Genomic DNA, 25,475 nt, shown 5'->3' on the forward strand with positions numbered 1-25,475 from the left:
TTATGGAGAAGGTGTTCTCACACTGTTACTTCCAAATCTTCATCCTTTCAACCCTAGAAAACGTCAATATTAATCTAAACTATACATTTATGAAAAACATGTCATATATATGCATAAGAACACATTGGTTGCCATGGAGCTTCCTCTAGACTAATTTATCCTCTTTTAAAACCTCACAACTACACACTGCAAGGTTCTATCCTTCAGTACAGGGAAGTTTTTACTTTTCCCTCCTAACAGGTGAAACTTGGCTACTAGTCAGGTGCAATGAAGTCAGAAACTGAAGCTGTTGCCATGCCTCCACGTGCCTCAGCCTATGCTGCTGTTTGCAGCAGAGCTGCCTAGCAAGAGCAAAGGGCTGCTTCAGAAAACTCCAATAGTAATTTGCTAATCTGATGCTATTCAGTATTATCATTAATGGCCTGGATGATGGAATAGGCTGTACACTTCTCCAATTGACAAATGAGAAGTACCTGGAAGGTATAATAGCATGCTGGCAGATGGGGGCTAGTATTCAAAATGATCTTAATGTGCTGAAATAATGTGCAGTTTCAGTGAAGCAAAGAGGAACTTTGAACTTCAGTAATGATAACCAAACCAGATGGAAAGTGAAATTCACATTGGATTCACTTCACATTGCGGCTTTCTACATGGCATGTGAAACTTCCTTTCCATCCAGCCTCAGAAAGGATGTCTGAGGCACTACGTCCCTGACACCACTCTTCAAGACAGATAAAGACTACTTGGAAAAATCTCAGAAGAAAATGGCAAGAAAAAAAACAAAACACAAATGTTTGACATAGAAGATATGGTCCATTAAGAGAAAGGGAATGAACTTTGCTTGACTTGTATAGCTCAAGGGAAGACCACAAGGAAAAGTGATAATACTTTTCCTACAAAGTGAAGACTAATAATCAGTTTTCTATATTCAGAGAGTCAGGAAAAGGTTTAAATAACTGTAAGACAAGATAAATATAAAAACAGATAAATTAGTAGAGAAATCTCTACTGCCTGCACCTGCAGAACATTAGAAAACACTGATGAGAACAGAAAATTTCTTCAGACACAGCTGATTCTGTGGAACAATGGAAGGAGACATGCCCAAAAAGTCCTTGAATTCTCTTTGAGCTCCTTTTTTGGAAGCCTAGCCCCTCACTGCTGAATCCACTGGTAAACCTGCTTTGAAAGAAGGAGCAAGACAGATGCCCGCATTTACAGTTAGTTACCATTTTGCACGTATCCCAGCACTTGCCATAAAGCGGCAGTGACAACACATCATAAAAGTCCAGATGGTGGTCACTTTTTTCTTCTCAGTGTTTTGTTTTTACTGCTGTTTTATGCATGGATTCAGCATGAGTATTTGCAGCCATCTATATTGGTAAATAGTTGAGCAGCTTCTATTAAAAAGAGGAAAGAATGATCATTTTAAGCAACATTAACGTATACAAAGCAAAGAGTTTCATACAACAAAACAGATGGTGATAGGAAATATTTTGTCATTTTATGGATAAAAGTCCAGTGAAAGCTAAATATGTATTCCTGTGTATGTATATAGGTATGCATTTTCCTTCACTGGCCCATAAGTTTTCTTACAGCACATTCTGTTGCAAGTAGACTATAGATATATAACATATCTGAACATCTCATCTCCTTGTTTCAGCAAACAGCTGCATAGTCACATTGGTTGAAGCACCTTTTTAAAGTTGGCAGTACAATAAAAGAATTCAAAAGCACTGAGGACTGACTTCAAAACACATCGGAGAAAAAAAATTACAACATGCATGAATACAAAACTTGTGACCACCCATGTCATCAGTTGGTTTTCCAAACCTTTACTGCATTAAGAATTAAAGGCTGTGTGATTTAGATAGCTAGACACATATGACAAGGAGTGAATGGAAAAAATAAGATCCCTATGACCAATTTATGGTCTGAAAACTGTAAGCCACATGGGAACACTGAACAAATACAAGATGAGTGGTTTCACTTCCTAGCATTTGCTTAAGAATTAACATAAAACAACCATAAAAGAAAAAAATTTGAAACTGATTTCTTTTGTAAATTGGAGAATATATGCCATATTCATCTAATGCATTACATAAACACACACTCTTTGTAAGACATTCACTTTTCAAGAAAGTAAGATGAATCAATATTTGCTGTGTACAGACCACCTTGCAGTTTGGACATCTTTAACCCTATGCTCATAACAGTATTAACAGACCAATATGATTTTGGTTTAAGGACTCAAGCAAGTTTTAAGTGACGTAAGCATGTTGTCTGAGTACAGTAAATTAGAGTGCTTTGTGTTGATAGGAATCAGCAGATCAGCAAATAACTGCTCAGCAGTGCATTAGGTACAGCTGAGTTACATATAGATGTTGAAAAACAGTTTACTGTTAAGTACTTTACTGCCTGAGTGAATACAAGTACTGCTCAAAGCTTGCTGCAGTAGAAAGCCTCATCCATGAGGCAAAAGTAAGAAAATGAAGAGGACATCTTTCCAAGAAGCTGAGTACAGAAATATGCTTTTCACACTGGAATGGCTAAATGGAGCTCAATGATCTGACTTGCAGCTCACCACTTAAGTGACACAGACAGAAAACAGCCAGCGAACTCTGAATGTCAGTGAGGCACTGAGGAGCCAAGTTAGCACACTTAGGAACCCAAGCGTGCTGCAGGCACTGAATTGGACCTTTGTGAGAAGAAAAAATAACCCCAAGATCTTCAACCCCTACAGATCATAAAGTGAATGTGACAGTTTTTTAAATCTTCCTAAAAGACTAACAAAGTACATCTCATGTTTGAGCTTTCCCTTATTTTCCACTGCCTTTCATTAGATGCCCTGTTGCTTAATAGAAATTGTTTTCAAACAAGATCACACCATTCATTCTCCATGAAAGTGGTTTCTGTTCTTTTGGATAAGGAGTAAGTGGAATGACCAACTGCATGCATCTTCTTCCTCACCCTCAGGATTAGTTCTCAAGAACTTCAGCCTGTTTCTTGCTGAAGCCCACAAGAACATGAAATCTGGACCTGGTTATAAGGACAGCTATTCAAAGTAAGGGTGAGTTACATCCTGCTGCTGGTAGGAACCCAGTGGCAGACATTCACTGCCCTCCTTACCTGATTAAAGAAACATATTCAGCTTGGAACAGCACAGTTTTTCCAAATATGTCTTTCAAAAGAAAAAGAAATTATGAAAAATTAACTTACAAGGTGATGCAACAAGACAGAAGCCTGACTTCAACTATTATTGGTCTAATAGGTACTTGAACATCTGATCCTGCCATAAAAATAATCTTCTCAAAACTAATCTTCTCTTACTTTGCAGACCATGATATCTAAAGGAAAAACATAGCAACCCTGGCAGGTAAATTGCCCAGCATTGTGTCATCAAGTATCACCTCCCATTTAGTTTTCTATAAAAGCCATTAGCTAGCAATGATTATAGTGATAAGGCAGCTTACAGTATTCACAGTATTGTATTCTTTCCCACCTTACTGAAATAAGCACAGCCTCATGGACCAGCTGGGGAGATTCACCCAATTGGATGCTAAAGGTAAGTAATTAGACATATTACAGCACCTCACCAAAATATTTAGTTACTTTTGGGTATTTTTGTCAGGATTGATAAACAAAACAAGAAACATTGTCTCTCTTATATATAACTTCTATTTTGGATAAGGTTACAGCATCAAGATATAAAGAAGGGCAAGATGAAACAAAGCTTGCAGAAAATAGAAGTTTCACTTAGGACATGAGGAATTCTCTCTAACTATTGGGCCTGTACGCATGTAGAATATAAGTAACAAAGCTTTAACTAGGTGATGACTTTTCTGAATGATGTCATAATTTAATGATTTTTAGATTAAGGATAAAAGAAAACCCTGAAACTATCCAGACTAAGTAACCTTTGCACAAAAGCCACATGTAGCCACCTTGAAATAACTCCTTCCAGATAATAACAGCGCTAGATGAAGATGAACTGATTTTTCAAGATGCTGTACTTTATTTTTTCTGTGAAGGAGTTTCACTTCCCATTCTTTTCACTGGGTCCTTTTACATCTTCCCACCTTCAATAGATCAAAAGAGCCTATTACTATTACCTATCAGTTCCTTGTTCAAATAATTATGGATTGTGACGAATTGTCAACTTACCAAGGTTAAAAAAAAAAATCTTAATTAAATTCAGCTTACAGTATTAACATTATGTTTAATGTGAATTTCTGAAGTTTTTAGACCAACTCAAAATAGTATGTCCCTGGCCAGATATCCCTGGTTACATATGTAGACAACTCATTTGTTCTTTAAAAGCACTGGACTGAGAAACCAGGTTTCTCTGACTAACCGTTATGGTCCTCACAGTTTCTTCAGCAATCAGCATTTCCTGAGGCAAACTATCTGCAACTCATCCTGAATGTCGGTCTGTCTGCCTTACTTATTACATGCATGTTCCATATTTGTCTACACTGAAACATGTTGTTTGCTCCTGTGTCTGGATCCCCCTGATTTACTCACCTCCTTGCTTATACATCCTTTAACATTTGGATTTTCTATTAATATTTTTTTAAATCCACTTAATTATTTTATTTTTTTTTTAAATCACAGAGTCAACCTTAAAAGTGCTTTGTATCATTACCAAAAGATATACATATCAAACAATTAGCTCTTGAGAGAGCTAAGACGTAACCTTTGCCCAAGGTCTTATTGTCTATCTTGCATCATCATCATTTAATGACATTGTACAATCATTTTTAATATATTTAGGTCACTGCTCTTTTTAAGAGACCCAGACTGAGACCAAAGATGAATGCTTAAAGGCAAAAAAACACAAAAACCCAGTGTCTTCAGACCCTGAAAACAGTGCCCAACATCTATATCTTGCAACAAGAAAAAATCTATTTTGTTCTACCTATACTCCTTGGGTCAGTATTATGGTCTGCTGAGAAAACAGTTTATAATCATTCCTCCTTTGTTACAAGAGCATCCATGACTAAACAACCCTGCAAAAGGATCCAATAGTCACTAGAGCTAGGAGAGGAACTTTTGAGCAGTTTTCCAGCAGAAATAGTCATAAGAATCTCAGTATAAATTAAAATTCTTATATGAATTATTAAGAAACCATAAAAAGCTGTTTCCTTTCAGAAATATTTTGAAATCCAGAACCAACTGGGATTTAATTAGCACAGTCTGCCCACAGGCCAAAGCAACATCCTAGAGAGTTGATGTGCTCAAGACAGCTTTGGCAGATAACTCTCACACATCTTTTTGTTCATCTTCCCAACTGTAACAACATCTAGTAAATCAGTTTAATAAAGTTTATGTTTCATGCAAGAAAATGTGCCACACTCTTAAATCTACTAATACAAACCTAAAGATAGGAGAGTAGATTTCCTTTTGAATCTGTAACCCTCCAAGTTCTACATAGAAACTTCCAGTAATTTAAGGGTGAAACTCTGAAAAAAATGTGTAATTTCCTTTTTATCTTTCAGAGAAAGCAGGAAGGACCAAGACTTTAATAGGATTTACTGTAATAATCAGATGCTTAGCTTTTTACTGCATCCTGTGCTATGTCAGAAACCCAGTCTTTTCCATGGAAAGGGAACTACTCATTTTATATTGATATGCTTAACTATCACCTGGCATAAAATATTGCACAGTATAGTCTGTTCTCAGGCAGAGATTATAGAACTCAGCTAATCTTGCACACATCTTCTGAACTCTACCCTTAGATGGAAGTGCACTGATCAAAGTGTTTATGGTTCCTTCTAGATGCTTTTCCAGCATCGTCCCTTTCCTAAGAGACATTAAAGTACTAATATTTTTAAAGCGCTAATCTGAAAAAAAACTTGTTTTCATTTGGTCAACACTTAGGAAAATTGGAACAGATACAACTGTACTTAACAAAGAAACTTCTGCCATGCATGGAAGACAGAAGGAAGTATCGTCAGGAGTTTGCCTCATCCACATCATTCCATGGAGTGCATAACATTGTTCAGACACAGAGCAGGACACGCAGAGTGCTGTGGCTGCTAGTGGTCACAAGCTGTCTTGGCATCGTCATTTGGCAAATCTGCAGTCGCTTTAACTACTACTTCACCTGGCCAACCACCACTACTGTGGTAGTTCAGCATGTGGAAAATGTCAAATTCCCTGCTGTGACTTTTTGCAGCCTGAACAGGTAAAAGTTATGCTTATTGCTTTCTCTTGAGAGGACAAATCTTTATCTGGCTAATATAAAGCAGTTGGGCTCCACGGAACACAAATGTGAGGGATCTGCATTCCACCATCCTATTCAGCTAATGAAGAAAATGTGAGAATTAAGGAAGGCGGATTTTTAATCTTCTCCTGTCTTCAAATGAAGAATTAACTACAGATTTTTAATATTCAAAACCCAGAAGTATAAAAATTCTTCTGTGTAAAATCATAGCCAATGAGTGCTCCTTCTGTAGTGCAACTAAGGGACAGTGATCACTCATCAAAGTTAAAAATCAAAGACTACATTTTCAGAGAAGTTTAAATATAAATATAAGCTTCATACAAATGTAGAAATTTTAGGCAAAGCAGTTATTTTTTTTTCCTCATTAGTGCTCACCCTTTGCAGTTCCAACTGATGTTAGTGAGATCTGTAATAAGAAAGCATTTGGCATGTTTGAAAGCCGTACACTTAAGCAGGAACTTCACTAAAGTTGAAGGTAGTGGCCATAACTCAGATGTAACTGCTTTAAAAAAGAAAGCAATAAATCTACTGTCCGAGTTTTACATGTAATATGTGTTAATTTAGAAATAAATAAATTTTACTCACATTGTTTTCTCAAGAATGATAAGTTCTGAGATATTCTACTTCTTGTTGCCAGAATCAACCAGAAGGTCCAAGTCCCAAATATTTAGTGCCTTTCTGCCTCACTATTTTTCATTCCCATTGCCCTATGTAAAGTCCTTCTGGGTTACACTGTAGAATATACACCACAAATAGAAGTCCCTTGAGCTGAGTGTGCAGTATTAAAATCTTTCATTTGTTCTAACCATAGTGGTAGCACATAGCAAGAACACAGCTGGCTACCAGTTGTCTGCCTAAGTGACAATGTGCTCTCACATCCATCTGCTGTTCCTATTGTGCTTATTCTTCATTCTTGTTTTCAGTAATTGTTTTCTTTGCTGTCAGAGCAGAGGCACAAATCTTCCTTTGTTATTTTTAGCACACCCAGCATCTCATAATTTTTGAAATTTGTTCAGAAGGATTCTAGGAGAAAGGATCACCTTTGGTTCCTGCTACTGTAGCACCAATGACAGAGCTCACGAGAAGGTAGACTTAGTGCCATAGTAACACAGGTACATGGGATGCACTTCAAAATCAATTTTATGAATGAAGGAACACAGTTGGAACACAGTTGGTCCTCCCAGGTACTTTTCCTCATGTAAATACAATCATCCAGCTTTTAATCGGCCCTATAGTTCTGGCTGCTGGATTAGGTAGATGGACAATCTGTTTTGTTTGTTTACTTGTTTTTTCAGTAGCCCCACACAACAGAAGTGTTTTTATAAAAGTCCTGGTAAGGGGTCCCCTTCCTGTTCTCTTGTTTGAAGACAAATGTTTCCTAGAAATTAAGACTACACTGTTTATCCATGTCCTAGAGATCAAAGTGCAAGTGTGGTGGACAGGAATGAAGTATAGTTTGAGAACAAGCAACAAACCACGTCATACAGTTGGCAAAAAGAGCGCTGAAATTGGTCCAATAGTTCTGCAGAGCTCCAATTAATTCTTTCTCCTTCCCATTGACAGGTTTCAAGTTCATGCAGTGAGTAACCTTCAAATCATTTTTTTCCTTTGGAACATTGTGTCTGGAATTGTTCAAAAATTTGCTAAGGAAGACAAATATTTCCAAGACCTAAATGGCTTCCTTCTTGGAAACCAAAACTTCAGCATTAAAGAGTTTACAAGGGAAAATGGATTTTATCTGAATGGCAGCACACTGCTGGAATGTGAATTTTTTGGAAAGACATGTCGCCCAGAGGTAAATACTCTTGCCTCTGCTGAAACAGAGGAGTGAAGATAAAGGGGATATATTGGTACAAGTTGACTTCATATATCTGGCTTTGCCAGGTACTCCCCCTCCTTTCCTTTACAGCCATTCAATGGAAAGAAGAAAAAATAAATCAAGCTGTAGATCATCCTAAGGAGGATCCTCATTCTCCTGCTGAATGCAGGGCAGCCTACTGGACTCCCTGAGCTGTAGCATGGAATTTCAGTCTGAATTACTCCCTGCCTAGTCCCACTTCCACTTAAATAGTGACCTTTGAAAACTGTCATGCCTTCAAGCTCTGCCCATCCATCTTCCTCATAGAAAACCTATGACATCAGTTTGAATGGAGTTTCTTTGCATGACGTAGTTTTGCAGATGCATTCAACTGATGAAATTAGTTTTATTCTTGAAATCAAGAACATGGACAGCCAGGGTAACTACAAGCAGAGCCCAAAAGAATTTTAAATTAATATAACCTATCTTTGGGAATTTTGGAAGGTAACAAAAGAATGAGATCCTCCTATTTATGTCAATTTTTCCAAAAAGCAATTCCTATTTTCCATATAATAAGTGAACAGAAAAGTCAGTCCTACAGTCCTTCAGGTTAATCCAGTCTTTAGATTAATATAAATAAATAAATAAAAATTCAGTCACTGGTGAGTTCTCTTGACTCAAAAGACTCAAGTATGTAATAGCTAAAATTAAAGCTATGAAATGCAGTCATATTATCAAGAGTTCAATGATGAAGTGGCTTGGGAAAAAAAAAATGCAAATCCTGTACCCCTCATATGCCATATCATGCATACATTTGAAACAGTCTCCACTAAACAACCACTGGAAAAACATGTTTGTTGTTGGTTTTTAATTTATCATTTCAACAGCATATTATAGGTATAGAAAACCAACAGCCTCATTAAATGATTCTGACTAGCTCATGTGCATTAATGAATTATGTGACTTAACCCTTTCCATTTCTATAGGTCATCTCTTGTAGAAAGGGTTGAAATGCTTTTTGAGTACTTCCATCTTTCCTAATTGTAAAATTCAGCATTGCCTCTGGGGAAAAATCAACAACAACAAGATAAAACCCAACCAACTAGCCCATTTTGATTCATTAATGCAAGTTCTTCCCCCCCCCCCCCCCCTCATGTTATTCTTCCTTATTTATTTATTTTTTCTTTTGAAGGACTTTGAACACATTTTCACTGAATATGGAAACTGCTTTACTTTTAATTACAATGACCTTCCAGCAAGAAGTGTGAGCTTGTCTGGAAGAGGCTTACATTTACTTTTTGATGTCCAACAGGTACAACTATACTAATGATTATAACATATAAAAACTCACAGATAAATAGATGGTTTTGTTTTAATCAGACATTCAGATTTCTTGCATAAATTCCTTTTCCAAGACTGTTCATGAGTGAAAGTGTATTTTAAAGATCCAAAATGGGGTTAAAAATTCAGAATGACTGTTAACTCTGTACCAGCTAAATGGTTTTGAAAGCTATGAGCAAGCATGTATGCATACAATGTACATACAGCTCAAAAACAACAGAAGTAATTTAACTTTATACAAGCACTTGAGGGTCTGGTCTTTGCATTGTCAATAGTTTCTGGCCTCATTAGTATTGTAATTAAGCAGAAAAAAACAAACAAAAAAAAAAACAAACACACACACACAACTCAGGGAATACCACCTTGTGAGATGAAGAAAGAAAACTAAAACCTACAGTCATAGAAGAGTTAAACATTCACTTGTGCTCTCTGGAAATTTTAAGGGAGAGGAGTGACAGAATCAAGAGAACAGTAGAAAGCTAACTAATATGTGGGGTAGTTGCAAGTAAAAGGAATGAATCTAAGTTATGAATGGAGGTTCATACTGTTTTAAATGATTCTATTTTATTTATTTATTTTTGCATCAGGAGCAATTCACCGATGATCCTGCCCTTGGTTATACTGATGCTGGTATCACTTTTGTTATCCATTCACCCAAAGAGATTCCACGCTTTGATGGTTTAGGTTTATTAACACCAGTTGGCATGCATGCGCAGGTTGCAATTCAGCAACTGAAGGTAAGCTCCTTGACCACTGAGTGACCTTATCAGTGTTCACTGTTGCTAATTCTCTTCTGAGACACAACATTGAATTAGATTGAGGTTAAAATATGTATCATGCCACCATTAGCTTTAAGAAGAAAGTTTTCTCCAGTCAATAAGAAAAAAATACTTTTTTGGCGATATCAATGGTCTGCTTAATCTGTTTTTACTCAGGTTAGCATCCTGCAGTCTTGCTGATGCAAAGATACCACAGTAGCTGTCCATCAGCACATCTCATTAATACTAATGATTTATTAGAATCCTGGTATTCTCTCCTGGTGCAACTTGAGAACTGCCCTGGGTTGTCTGAACAGGTCCTGTTTTTGCTGTGTGAGAGTGGAGATGACTTCAAAATTCCAAAAGCATAAACTGTAATCGCCTCTAATTAAATTGCAATGTTACTGATGTATGTTTCAAAAATGCTGCATTTAACGCTTTAAAATATGAGAAAACTGTATCTATATTAAAAGGGACAAACGTTTATCTTCTGTTATCAATACCCTACAGTCAATCATTCAAGAATATCCATGGGGAGAATGCAAGCCTGATATCAAGCTTCAGTATCAAGATACTTACAGTACTAATGGCTGTTTGCAGGAATGCAAGGCCTGGTATATACAGGATTGGTGCGGCTGTTTGCCTTTTATTCTTCCAGGTATTTCTTAGCACTATCATAATACTTAAATATTATACGCATATACACATATATAAAGACTACCTCACTAGGAGATATCTCACTACTGAATGGCAGAGGTGATCTTTGCAGGGTAACTACAGCTGGGATTATTTAAGTTACTTGTATGTCTTTTTTTTTTTTTCTTTTTTTAATTCTGAGATTACAAGCAAAATATTTGGTCTACTGAGGACTTGCATCTGATCATTAGCCATCTTTAGAAAAAAAAAATCTTGAAAGAAAAGACTGTCTCAGGGCTGTGACAGAAATTGTTATCTGAGTAATCTCCCATAAAGTCTGAAGCATTGAGGACATAGCTGTATATTCCATCCACCTCCTTTGTTTTTTTAGTTCTACCACTACAATCAGAAATTCCTTGCCTTAGCTAGCCAACACAAAGACCGAGACACAGCCTTGAAAGCAATCTCGGCTGGAACACAACAGTGATGTTCATTCCACCAGGGAGCATCCTGGCCCGGTCTTGTGTTCTCTATCACTATGCACCTCTTTTGGTTTAGTACCCGCACTGTGCTGTGCTGGAGTGAATTGTTATCTCAGACATATAATGAGAAGTATGAAGGAGCACATAGGCTTTGATGATATTATTTTTCAGTCTAGCGTAAATAGAGCTAAGGGCTAGGTCGTTCAATTAAGTTCCTAAAAGAATGTTTCTTTTCAAGGAAATGGAATAGAATGTGATTTAATGAAGTCTTACAATTGTGTTTATCCTGCAATCCGTAAGTAACAATTTCATATTATTATTTTGTAAGCAAATCCCAAATAACAGAAAATACCCCAAATTATTGAAAGTAATACAAAAATAGAACACATCCCAGTTCATTTAATATTCTGAAAACAGAGATCAGATTCAATCAAAAGTTTGATGACTGAGAAAACAAATCTAACTGAAAATCCCTGGATCTTAAGATCCTATCTTTTTGTAAATAAAATTAATGTTTTCTCGCGTACCTTGTTCCCATGAGCAGATGAGCTGCACACAGCAGATATGGAATGTGTTAATCATTACAACAGACTATCATTAATGACATTTTCCAGAGAATCTGATTAGTAACTACTCATAAATTTTAGAAATCTTCTTTTATTTTGGGTGCAGCTATGTGATGTGACCCCCCCCCTCAAAGAAGCTGATAATTAAGAAAACATATAAACTAGCTAATTATTCTGGGGGAAAGAATGCATCAAATCAACTCCTATCATACCTAGGTATTCCTTCCAATAAGCAAAAACAAGTCCAGAGGCAAAGACAACAGGCACTACAAACACAGAACTATAGCACCCACATCAAAAAGAATGACTGCGTATTGCAGGTTATACTTCAGGAAGAAGTTTTGCCCTAACTTTCTCCCTCTCCCCATACTGATTGCCTCCAGCTTCTTCAGGTTCCGATAATGACTTCTTTCCATTAGAGCCTCATTAGAGGGATGGCTCCTCAGCATCATGAGCAGCCACACCTACAGAATTCTGTGACTTCTATTTAGTATTTGAATAGAAGGATGACAGATGACAGTAAATTAACACCAGCATTTGTCTACTAGCCAATAGAAGCCAGGCAAATATCAAGATCCAGGACTGTCTCAAGAGCATATACATGGACAGACTTCTCCAACTGTTTCATAGACAAGAAGTAATAAGCACATCAATTCCAAATGAGGGCAAAAAAGATTTGCAGGTGCTGTACACCCACGGGAGGGGAAAATATAAGTCAAGCCCCAAAATCTCAACCCTTATTATAATGCAGTTTTCTAAGTGTTACTTACAGATAGTTGTTGCTTCAAAAGAGAAAAAAAAAGTATCTACTTTACTAAGGATAACCAACACAAGTCTTTATTTAAAAACAATATATATATATATATATATCAGTTAAATATACATATATATATATCAGTTAAAAGTCATTTTGTACAGTTAGAAAAGTCTTAATGCTGAATGCTCTTTTAGAAATGTGAAAGCTATTCCTCCTGAATTTTCAGATGATATAGAGGTAAAAGGATTATGTACAGTAGGAACCCACAACTCCACTTGCCCTGCCCCATGTGAAGAAACACATTACCCTACCACTGTCACCTATTCAAGTTTTGGAGGAGAAAATGCCATTAAATACATTTCCGCAAAGCTAAAGAAGAGTCCAGAGTACATCAGGTAATCACCTTTAATGGCTTACCTAATAAAGAAATGATCAATTACTTCTAAGTGTGCAAACAGTGTGCACAATGTGTTGTGACCTTTTAAAAATACACTCTTAAGTGTTACTAAAAATATTGTGAGATAACCAGTTTTGCCTAATAAATTACTTAAGAGTTTATATATTTTAGATAAGTATGAACATGTAGATACAACTAACACTTGTGGATCCCATAAACAAGATACCCCAATTTAAACAATAATGTTCTCTGTTGCTTTTGCCAATAACCTACTTGAAAATTTACATTTTATATAACTTTTCATCATAAAGAATAAAGAAAGGGTAGGGTTATGAAACCTACTCACAGACCAAACAATCCATCCAACAAAATCCGTGAACCCAAAACTGTTCTAATAAACTTCCTGTCAAAGCTGTGAAAGTTCTGAAGAGCTAGGTTTTACTGCAGCAAAAATGTCACAAGTGTAATACTCTTTTCTATTGTTGGTAAAATTGCATTAATACTGTTTAAATTCTAAAAAAAGAAAAAATATTTAGGAAATATTTGGCACCATATTCACAGAATCACAGAATTGTAGGGGTTGGAAAACACCTCCGGAGATCATCGAGTCCAACCCCCCTGCCAAAGCAGGCTCCCTACACCAGGTGAGGCGTCCAGGCAGGTTTTGAGTATCTCCAGAGAAGGAGACTCCACCACCTCCCTGGGCAACCTGTTCCACTGCTCCGTCACCCTCACCGTAAAGAAGTTCTTGTGCACATTTGTGCGGAACTTCCTATGTTCTAGTTTGTGGCCGTTTCCCCATGTCCTGTTTCCACACACTGCTGAAAAGAGTCTGGCCTCATCACTTTGCCCCCCACATCTCAGATATTTATAGACCTGGATCAGGCCCCCTCTCAGTCTTCTTAAGGCTAAACAGACCCAGTTCACTTAGCCTTTCTTTACAGTGGAGATGCTCCAGGCTCTTCACCATCTTTGTGGCCCTCCGCTGGACTCTTTCCAAGAGATCCCTGTCTTTTTTTGTACTGGGGAGCCCAGAACTGGACATGGTATTCCAGATGAGGCCTTAGCAGGGCAGGGTAGTGGGGGAGGATCACCTCCCTTGACCTGCTGGCCACGTTCTTTTTAATGCGCCCCAGAATGCCATTGGCTTTTTTGGCCACAAGGACACACTGCTAGCTCATGGCCGACCTGTCGTCCACCAGGACATCCAGGTCCCTCCTTGCAGAGCTCCTCTCCAGTAGGTCATCCATATTCTCTTGAAGTAGAAAAGCAGTGTGATTCTACCCATATAAATGAAAATTCTACATAGAGGTGAAAAAAACAAGCCCTGAGACTATACCCAAAGAAGAGATCTAGCGTGAAAATAAGTCTCTGTGGTATTGGCAACAAATTTTATCCATGAAATTATGCTAAATCTTACATTATGCATGTAGCTATGTTGCTCAGTAGTAGTGCTGAGCTAGCATAATCTGAATACATTTAAATTCATAGAAGAAATATCATGTATACTTATGGTTAAACAAGGAATGTGTGCCTTACAGTTACAATACAATAAAGTGATACTGATTTTCCTTGGAAAAGCATCATATAATAATAGAAGGATTTCTATGTTGTTTCATTGTTGTTCTTTTTTTTGTTTTGTTTGTTTTGTTTTGTTTTTTTGCTAGAAAGACACAATCCAGTTGTCAAAGAACATTTAGAATGGTTTTATAAACTGAATTAATTCACAAAGATATGTCACCAATACAAGTATTAATACCAATGTTACACAAACTCATAATATCCAAAGATTCAAGTTATATACAACAGCAAAAAATCTGACTAATGAAATATTTATGAATATTTCATTGCTTCCATGACTCCAGTTTTGTCACTCTTGGAGCCAGCAGTCTGCACATGCTGCCATACATTTATACTTGGACAGAAACTATATGGAGATTATGAAAATTGCACCTATTATAATACGTAAAAGATGATAATCCTTTGAGAGCATTTTATCTTTCTTGATTATATTATTGCCTGTAAACATTATGTACAGCTCCACAATCATTTAATTAGGCAAGAGAAAATACAGAACATTCTTCTGTTACCAAGCCTTAACCAATAGGAATTCAGCCCAACTATTAAAAAGTACATATTGTGAGCTATAAAACATAGACACTGATTAATTTCCGAAAACAGAAGACGGGAAAAGTTCACTGCTTACTATCTTATTGTACAGTATCACTAGTAACTGAAAGACAATTGTAGGAGGACTTACTAGTAAAAGCCACGGAAAAAAAGGATTATTTTTATTATCTAACATTACCTTAATTTTAGAATTATCAACTGATTGGATGGAAGTCATTTCATATAACCAATACTGTGTTTTCAGTGAACATCAAATTAATAAGTTCATCACCATTTTCAACCTCCACATCTGTAACTGTTCACGCTTTTGAATAATATTTACTACATTTGATCTTTAATGTCATGACAACACATGCAACTGTTTTTTGTGTCTGTTTTTTTTCCCTCCACTAATGTTTAGTTATCTTCTATTTAGCAGTTACACTGAATCTGTAGTCACTGTATCATAAAGATGAGCTCTTCATTCATACTGAATCATTCCACATGTCCTGCTCCAACAAAGATTTACCTACTCTTCCACTTTGGCAGCAAGAATGAGAGGCCATTGGCAGAGGATAGAACTATGCTTCTGAGTATAGGGCAAGAGATTTTTTGCACAAATACCTTCACTAAAATTACCAGGATGTTATTGGCATTTGCACATAAACAACAGTAGGAAACCACATTTCCAAGCACTGTTTACTGTGGCTTAGGATGATTAAAATTTCCACACAAGCTCATCTCTGCAGCCTTTAAGAAATAGGAGTTTATCTCATAATGTATATTTAGGCTGAGTTGCTCTTAGAACATAGACTGAAGATCAGTTCCTCCAATAACCTCTTCTTAAAACTATTGTTATTTGTACACTTCTGTTTTGTTGTGTTTTTGTTTTTTTTAACTCATTTTTTATAATTCCCATCTGATTGTACTTTAAAAGAAACCAACGCTCTGCATGAACTCAGTCCATACTAATGGATGTTGGTAAGCATGGACAGCACTCTGAAGTAAAACTACATGTATTTGTCATTAGACAGAACCTTGTGATTATTGACATTAAGTATGACGATCTGAGCTACAGAATAACTCAGCAGCAGAAGGCCTTGACCATATCTGAGTTACTTGGTAAGGGAATTTTTAACATTTATTGGTGATAAATTTAAAAAAAGTTTAAAACATCTGTTTTTTTATTCTCTCCTGTCCCAAGTCCTAGACTATCCATAAACAAAAAACAATGTATTTTACACTATAATGGTTATAATTGTGTTTGCTTTTTGTTTCTTGTTGATAGGCCTCCTGCCATGCCATTAATGGCCTATAGCAGGTAAAACAGTTGAAAATAATAACTTAATCTTGCAGTAGTTTTTGTTTACACAGCATGCTGAACTAACAGCAAGAGTAGGAAGTTTCTGGGATCTGGAGGGGAGAGGGAACACGTGGGGAAGAAAAGCAAGAGAATGGCTAAGAAAGCCATATTTCCAAGTAGGAAATATTTTAAGTACACATTCCACAGTAAAATATGTTGTTGTATGTGCTTTGTTTAGAATTAAGAAACATCTGTCTTTTTTTCCATAAACATTCTTAAGAACAGTAATTCTGTTTTCATAAGGTGATGGATTATGTATTTTGAATTTATTAAGCACTTGAATTGTGGCAAGGTTTTGTTTGCCTCCTAGACTAAACCGAACGCTTTGGATGACATATGTTTATCTCCTTCTTTCACAGCTGATGTAGGTGGTCAGCTTGGATTGTTTTGTGGTGCCAGTATGATTACAATCATAGAACTGCTCGAGTATATTTTTACCAATTTCTTCTGGATGTGCCTCTTTCTTCTATTGAAAACTCCTGAAATACCTCAGTGGAATAACCCATCCCACGACCAACCAACACACGTGGAAAAAAAGAAGGGAATACAAGAATGTTAATGGGTTGGGGAGGCACAAAACTAATTGTTTCTCCAACTTCTCTTCATCTCTAAGACATAAAGGAGACAGTAATATCTTCCATGGCTCCCTTCCCTTGTACCCCTTATTCTTCCTGTTTTATTTAGTGCCTACAGCTATTTAACTGTGCTAGATAGTTTTAATGAAAGAACTTTGGAAAGCCTAACCTTCCTCACACAATGAAAAATATTTACCTAAGATTTTATTTTAAATTGCCATTTTAAGAAGAAGAAAAAAAAAAATCATAGAAAAACACAACAGACATTCATTGCAACTTTGCACTTCTGACTTGAATATTCTGGGTAAAGAGAAATAACACTTGTGCCAAAATATCACACCAGGAGTTCCCTAACCATCATAAAGATGCAGTACTGCTATGCTGAAAAAGCAGATTTCTTATTGCTCACAAAGGCATTGTTATACGGCTTACTTCTTCCAGCAAAGGACAGTGTAGCTTTGCCTATCAGACTCAGAAGTTATTGTTATTAGGCACATTCCTACAGTACATGGTCTGTCTGCCAGTGATGCAACACAAAAATAAGTAAATAAATGAAATCTAATGAGTCTGCCAACTACTAGAAGTGCAAAACTGAGAAATTTAGAGCATCTAAGCAAGAGGATAAACCTAGGCCAAGTTCACACTGCTGGACTCCAGAGACAGAAAACAAACTTGCTTTCCTTCTATTCTTTTTAATAAGCTTTCACAACTGTGAAATACATAGCAGAATTATAATTTAATCACAGAAAAGATTCATTTGTTAAGGCAATGGAGCTACTGACCTCACATTTTATAGGCTCTGTCGACCAAGTTTATCATGGCTGGAGGCAATAAAACTTCAGGATGGCAACATAATTTCAAGGTTAAATGGATAAAATATATGAAAGGCTGATTTAAATCCTACTGGGAAAAAAAAAAAAAAAAAAAAGTCTAAGAATCTTGTGGCTTTAATGCTGAATCACACTGCCTGTGTTTTGTTGCTCTGAATTTTATCTCTCTGGATTACTGCTATGTTTCCTGGTGCACAATATTCATTTTTACACTCTTAGGCAGCAGACCAGAGTATCAAAGTACAAGGAAGAAAGCTGTATAATCTAACAGACAGAGAACCTGTAATGAAAGTATGTCTGGGGGGAGGCTGGAAATGTTTTGAGACTTGCATCACATCTTCTGAATAGTTTCATTGGCTTATTTCCTTTTCGTTTTTTAACTACATTCACAAGACTACTGTGGCAATGTGTGTATCAGTCTGTTTCAAGTCAGCAACAGGACACAGGATTCTCATGCCAGGAAGGTGTCTTTATTGCTGTGATGATAATGAAGAGTACCTCCGCTTATTCTTCTAAGTAAGACCTTTTATATTCTAACTTACGCATTCAGTACATTTCCACTAACAATAAATGGGCTGGAAAGCAAGAAAATTCCATAACAAGTCTTCATAATCAGCAGAGAGTTTATCTTATGCCTAGGTACAAAACACCCATTTAATCAGACCTTTTGTCTCCTTTCCAGAGCCTCATTATCAGCAAGTTGACATTCAGTGAGGTCAAGCTGACCTCTCCATCTCTCACAAAAGACATCTCTAAAGGAGTGACAGAGAAGTAAGGATTTATGCAAGGAGAAAAGGCGTGATTTGGGCAAAAGAGCCCAGCAGCTGGGCTTGGTTCTTGCTTATTTGGCAGACAAACTGAGCACAGAATGGTCAGGTTTTGGAGCAGAATTTTACACAATAGATTAGTTCACTGCAGCCTAACCAGCAGATGTAGGTTACTACTTACTGTAGGTTTCTCCTGCTCAGAACCATGGAGTTAGTTTCTCAGCATCTGATATGGAATTTCTCAGTGTAACTTGAATCAGTTTATTTCTCTCTCATAATGATGTATGAGCTTGAGAAATGTTTCTAAGGAGTTGCGGATGAATCAGATATTACCCAGCCTGAACTGAGTGGCACTGTCTATGCAGTACAATGCTTAGATTGATTTCTGAGGTAAACAAACAAAAAATATATTTGATTCCACTTTGCATTAAAATAAGCTAAGCAGTGGATCTCTTAAGGAGCTTCACAAGCAAACTGATCTACTGCTAGTTAAGGGCAAAGAAGAATATCCTCAATCTTCACCAATTCTGAGCTGATAACAGTGCTCCCCACATTTCACTTCCTACATCCTTCCATGTTAGATGCCATTTTGTCAGACTGTCCCTCTGCTGCCCTCTATCACATGTCAACAGCATGTAGTAGGATGTTAGTGGGAAGCTTCAACCTCTACTACAATACCACCGCCATACTCCTCCAATGTCATGAGTTGATGTGATCAAAATAGGAGGCGTTACTTTTGGAGCAGCTCCTGTACAGCTAGTTACTGTAACTGTATCCCAAGTTAAATGCATCCTCAAGCTAACAGCTAATGTGTCTGTTAAACCTCATGATACAGGAAATATCCTTAAGCGCATACTGTAGGAGTTACTTTGCAGTGTTGAAACATGAAAAGGTTGATAAAACTCCAAACAGGATACTGCTGTAACTATAGGACAAGCACTACAGCTTGCTAATGTTGCTTCTGATCACCCTGTTCCTGTCAATTATCCTGCTCTGTGTGTGTCTCCATCCACCACAGGCTCACCTCAGCTAACTCCTTACTATGAGCAAAATCACCACATAACAAAGGGCAGCTACCTCTGAAGTCCTGCATAGCAGCCATTCCCACTATATAAACCACTAACGTATGAGCAGGGGTTCCTTACCCACCCCTTTCTGAGGACAGAGAGAGTCACAGCAACATTTAAAGCTTCTTTCAGGATTAGAAGCTTTTTAAACAGACTTTAGAGGATAAAGAAATCCACATGTGGATCTTTGTGGTCTTAAACACTGAAGCCCTTTTGCCTCTAGAAAAATATTATCAATTTGCTACACTAAGCCTGATCAAATGTGTGCTTACTTTTGCACTGCTAAGCATAGAGCTTCCTTTCAAAGAAGTGACCCTGAGCCTTAGAAAATTCCACATATTTTTAGTGCACTTCAGGGTCTTTCATGGAAGAGATTTTTAGCTCACTTTGTCAAAATAAGCAAAAGTTAACAATCACCATTACACTTTCCTAGGCACTTTCAATCTAGCCAGTTGTTTGAAGTCATGAACACCTGGATTTACATACACTACATTCCTCGTAGGTCTCAAAGTAAGCATTGCATAGTTCTCTCATTGAAGGCTTAGAAAGTAAGTGTTCGAGGCAGGACTGATGATTATACACTTGCTGATTATTATAACTAGAGTACCCACCACATCTTTAAAGGCTTCATTTTAAATGGTGAGCTAACCAGGGGTAAAAAGTTAGGATCAGTTACACAAACAAAGACTTACATACACAAGCTGTGAATTACATAGGCTTCTCAGGGTTGCCTATGTGCCTTAAAGCACGCAAAAAGCATTCACTAAAACAAGTTTTTTGTGTACCAACTGCCAAAGAAAACATATTTAGACAGCCTACTACTACTACTTCTGGCTATGAGAATGTACTCTGCAAGATTTGCCTGTTGGCCACTTGGTCTGCTGTGTTTGTAACCTTTAATGAACCCTTATTTTTCAAGCCTTAAAAATTGTTAAAGACTTGATCCAAAGTTCAGTAAGCTCAGTGGAAATTTTCCACCCTAAAAATACTAAACAACTTCAAGTCATGTCCACACGAATGCACAGTTCAGACTGTGCATGATTTAATCCTGAAGGGTTTCACTGCACCTTGATTCTTGCTTGCAGTCTGACTAAATTTCTTCAGCTATTTTGGTTCAAACCTCTGAGAAATGTATGAATAAAGCAGTAAACAGTGCCCCACATGAAACAAGCCAGATACAAGAAAACAAAACTATTTGACTAAAGAAGCATCTCGAAATGTCTACTTTAAGACTAATTGTAAGCACCTGTTCACTGTTAAAACAAGAAAGTTGAGCAAACAATGGAGAGACTTCTACAATTCAGAAAATAAATACAAAAACAAACCTGAGGGAAATAAAGTGGCATCATGCAGTACAGGAACATATTTATGGTAAATGGAATTACATCAAGCTGGTAGCCAGTCACTAGCAGGGACACCTGGTGCTTCATTTTGGGGCCAGATCTCTCCAACACCTTATAAATGCAAGACATAAATGCATACTAAGTAAGATTAAAGACGATACTAATTTAGGAGAAGCTGTTGGCCCCCTTGAGGGAAGGAAGTCCTGACAGAGAAATCTGGACAAATCAGACGGCTGGGCAATCACCGACTGCATGAAGTTACCACTTTCAACTCCAGATATTTTGTGTTTCTGTGACTTATTTTCTCAAGTACGTCAAAAGTTGTGGACACACAAAAGGTCCTGCACCCTTTGAAAACTGTAAGGCATCTGTCTTGTCTCTCAACAAGAAGCACCAGATTCAAAGTGCTAAAGTGTTTTTGGATATCACCTTAGTCACTGCCTACCTTCATCTGCTTTCATATTATTCATTTACTCCTGCATGCTAAGAAAGCTCAGATGTCAATGGAGAAAATCCTCTGCAAGAACCAGAAACTCAACACCTCACATACCCTTTGGTGAGGTCCTCTTCCACTCACAAAGCCACACTATGCCTCAGAACAGACATAGCTGCTGAGCACAAAAGTGCCCAGACAACAAAAGGACTTTATAACATGATGGAAAGCACAGCAGAGTAGCAAAGCCTTAGGCTGTAGCAAGTAAGCACTTGATCAAATTCAAAAGCCATGAGCACAAAAATAAAGGAAAAAAGCTGCTTACCTTCAGAAGGCCCAAAGTACACACAGATCAGCAATGTGCCCTTGTCTTCACTGCCAACCCTTAAATGAGGCCTGGGATTGCATGCACCTGAGTTCCCCTGAGTTGGCCCTGCCTTTCCACCAGGTGCTCAGTCACTGATTCAAGCCATGATTTAGCATTTCCTCTACACTATCTAAATGAGACTTAATGCTCAGAAAGCAGCAAATCTCTTCCCACTGCTCTAAGCAATTTCCATCTCAGAATTTAATTGCTAATAAATCTTTTTGCACCGCTTCATTTGGTGATAGAGTTAACCCAAATTGCACAGCAGCCAAAAGAAGGCTGCTTTTTATTATTTTTCGCAGGAGTTTGTTCTTTTGGAGAGGGATGTGATTAGAAAATTGTGGTACTATGCCTTTGAATTATAAATCTTCTCTTCAAGCAATTAAAACAAACGCCTCTTTCTTAAAGTATGATCTACTTTGTAACTAGTAAGTTGCATCCAATGCATTTTCCTTTGAAGAGTTCTAAGATAAGCTCCTTGTAAAAGCAGTAACAAGAATACTTTGTGCTGCTTGGGAAAAGTTATCTCATTTTGAACTGGAGCTGTTAAATAAGAATATTGTTACAGAATCCTTACCAAAGAAGTTAACAAGGATTAATGGCATTTTAATAAGTTCTTATGTGGAATATGGAATATTTGACATTCATCTGAAATACTCAGTTATGCTGCATCCTTTTACACAAGGTAACTGCTACAATGCAAAGCATCAACTCATCCATCATAGATAAAACAACTGTTTAGTGTTTTCCTAAACTAAAATGTAAGGGACCACAAGATGCATGTTTCAAATGACACGAATATTGATGGTATTAAATGACCTGAACACCAACCACAAGGAGTGGAAAGGTTTGTGGTCTTTTTGGGTGTGATGAGATCAGGCAGGGTAAGAAGGGAATTCACAACTAAGTAAAAACAAAGCAAAAGAAGCAATCTGATTGTCCCCAAGGCATTTGTTAATTGCAGCTGAAAAGCGTATTTAATGCCCGGTTTCAGAGGGTGGATGCTGGGAGAGTGTTTCTTGGGCACAGAACTGGGACAAGAGGCTCAGGAGTGAGCATTCACAAGAACCAAGGTGCCTCTGATGTGGCAGGTACCCAAAGAAGAGGTATCCAATCTAGTCTTTTGTCCTCTGTTTCCATCAGTACCTCATGGGATACAGAACAGCTTTAACTATAAGGATGGAGTGTCCTTCTACCAGTACGCAGCATGGTTCAGGGGCCATTTTCCTAGGAAACATGGTTCACGTGAAAGTTAAGGTTAAGCCTCTCATAGAGATATAAGTCTAATCATTAAACTAGCCCTTTGGTCCAGACATACCATCTTTTCAGCCTTATAAAATGATAAACAGAAATTGATGTATGTAACTCTGTACTTTGACAGTGTGCTGAAGGAAGCAAATGTTTCTGAATATTTTCCCGTATAACAAAACTTATCTTTCATTCCAGTGACCAAGCAAAACATCAATTGTTTTCATATTCTTGCTTTGGAGGATAGTTCAGTATCTGCGGAATGCATGTTCTTCCAACTGCTATTGACATTAGATTTTGCAGTCTGTATGCTGCAGAACAATTATTGTTGCAGAACAATTTGTAACTACTCAGTATTTTCACAAACATAAGTAATTTTGACTGTTAGCTTTTCAATAGTTTTCTCTCACCATAAGTCCCAGTGCAACAGATTTTAGCTACCTGTCAGGAAAAAAGTCCCAGAAGCATTTCTGGAAAATGCTTAGTCAGTAAGTTCAATTTGTACTATAAATCTGTGTTCCCTGGCCCAAATTTTTAAGAAGTGAATTAAAAAAGGCAGTATGGACATTATGCAAGTTCTGATGGAAAAAAAAATGAATAGAGGGGGTCAACAGGCAAGCATGAGAAGTGTTTAGTTTAGTCAAGTGTTTAGACACCAAACTGTAGGGTATGGTCTACACACCAGAGGGACAGGATGCCATCCACAGGGGTCCAGACAAGCTTGAATAGTGGGTCCAGATGAACATCACGAAGTTCAACAAATCCAAATGCAAAGTCTTGCATCTGGGTCTAGGCAACATGAACTACCAATACAAACTGTAGGATGACAGGATAGAGTACGGCCCTGCTGAGAAAGACCCTGTGTGCTGGAGGATAGGAAGCTGGATGCAAGCCAGCAACATGTCCTCACAGCCCAGAAAGCCAACTGTATCCTGGGCTATATCAAAAGAAATGTGCCCAGCAGGTCCAGGGAGGCAATCCTGTCTTTCTACTCTGCACTGGTGAGGTCTCACCCGAATTACAACGAGCAGATATGGAGTCCTCAGTACAAAAGAGACACAGACCTGTTTGAGTGCATCCAGAGGATGGTCACAAAAATATCTATGGGATGGAACACCTCTCCTATGAGGACAAACTGAAAGAGCTGGTGCTCTTCAGCCTGGAAGAGATAAGAGTGTGAGGTAACCTGATGCAGCCTTTCAGTATCTAAAGGGGAGCTACAGGAAACAGGACAGACCCTTTAGTAGTGTCTGTGGTGACAGAACAAAGGGAAATGGTTTCAATCTTAAAGATCATAGGTTTAGGTTAGATATAAGGAAAAAGCCTTTTACAGTGAGGATGGTGAGGCACTGGAACAGGTTGTCCATAGATGTGGCGGATGCCCCAGCCATGGAGACTTTCAAGGTGAGGCTGGATCAGGCCCTGGGCAACCTCATCTAGCTGTGCATGTCCCTGTTCATTGCAGGGGAGTTGGACTAGATGCTCTTTAAAGGTCTCTTCCAGTTCTAAGGATTCTATGATTCTAAAGAAATCAAACTATGCCATACTACCTTTTCTGTTTACAAGTCTCAACTCAGCCATTCTGATAGAGATCCTAAATTGGGATTCAAATTACCAGAAGATGAGGAAAGAGATGGACCCTGTTGCTCCTCTGGAGTGCAAAATAAAACATTTTCTTCACAGGTTAGGAGTTATTTCTGTTATCCTAATTATTTACCCTGTTGGAGTTATCTTTTCTTCTTCTAACAAAGATAATATTAGCCATCTGATTCATCTTTGCAAGTGAGGAAAAACAGGCCTTCAAACATCAGAGCATTGCTAGGCAATTGCTCAAGGCAATATCCTGAAATCAGAAGTCAGCCCTTGCTGCTGGTAATCACAGCCTTGGTTACATGGAGCCCAGACCTGCCTTACTAGATTCTGTTTTAAGAACATACCACAGGGAGAAGCTATTCTTCTTGAGAATGAACACAACAATGTCCTGGAGTGCCTGACATTCTTTTTCAAACACTTCTGAGGCTTTCTTTTGTTAATGTGCTCTACTGACAAAAGTAGCACTACAGCTTGCTCTTATACATTGGTGTGTCAAAAGAATGCTTTACAAGCTACTGAAAACAATCAGTTCACTTCTAAGCAGTACTTTCATTACCTCTGACATATGGAGTGCTTCCATGTTTCTCATGTTAGATACTTAGGCTACATGAAAAATTGTATGGTATACAAATGGCTGTTTAGTGAGATATTAATTCTTCATATTGTATGCAGGATTACCATATGCAGTGCAGAGCACTGACTGACTGCTAGTTACGCATCTAACTTTACCAGCATTAAACTAGGCATTAATATGTAGCACCTTCTTAGTCTTCACACAGGGCTTCACTGTCCCTTATGTCATAATTCATAAGCTATTTTCAG

General features: G+C 37.6%; 1 protein-coding gene across 1 annotated transcript; it reads left to right on the forward strand.

The window, feature by feature from the left end:
• Positions 1-3,522: 3,522 nt before the first annotated feature.
• On the forward strand, positions 3,523-16,989 carry ASIC5 (acid sensing ion channel subunit family member 5). Its single transcript, XM_072336459.1, has 10 exons — positions 3,523-3,562; positions 5,878-6,184; positions 7,787-8,018; positions 9,214-9,333; positions 9,950-10,099; positions 10,631-10,778; positions 11,477-11,533; positions 12,788-12,956; positions 16,098-16,189; positions 16,790-16,989. Exons 1-10 carry the CDS (start codon positions 3,523-3,525, stop codon positions 16,987-16,989), a joined length of 1,515 nt encoding a protein of 504 aa, XP_072192560.1.
• The last annotated feature ends 8,486 nt before the right edge of the window (positions 16,990-25,475 follow it).

This window comes from Excalfactoria chinensis, chromosome 4 (genome assembly GCF_039878825.1).
Source record: "Excalfactoria chinensis isolate bCotChi1 chromosome 4, bCotChi1.hap2, whole genome shotgun sequence".
Classification (NCBI taxonomy): domain Eukaryota; kingdom Metazoa; phylum Chordata; class Aves; order Galliformes; family Phasianidae; genus Excalfactoria; species Excalfactoria chinensis.

Bases quoted from the DNA above. Each gene is read 5' to 3' on its own strand.
- ASIC5 (XM_072336459.1), top strand. From the start codon at position 3,523: ATGGACCAGCTGGGGAGATTCACCCAATTGGATGCTAAAG. The intron at 8,019-9,213 runs GTAAATACTCTT...TTTCTTTTGAAG, and splicing joins GAAAGACATGTCGCCCAGAG to GACTTTGAACACATTTTCAC. The intron at 16,190-16,789 runs GTAAGGGAATTT...CTTCTTTCACAG, and splicing joins GACCATATCTGAGTTACTTG to CTGATGTAGGTGGTCAGCTT.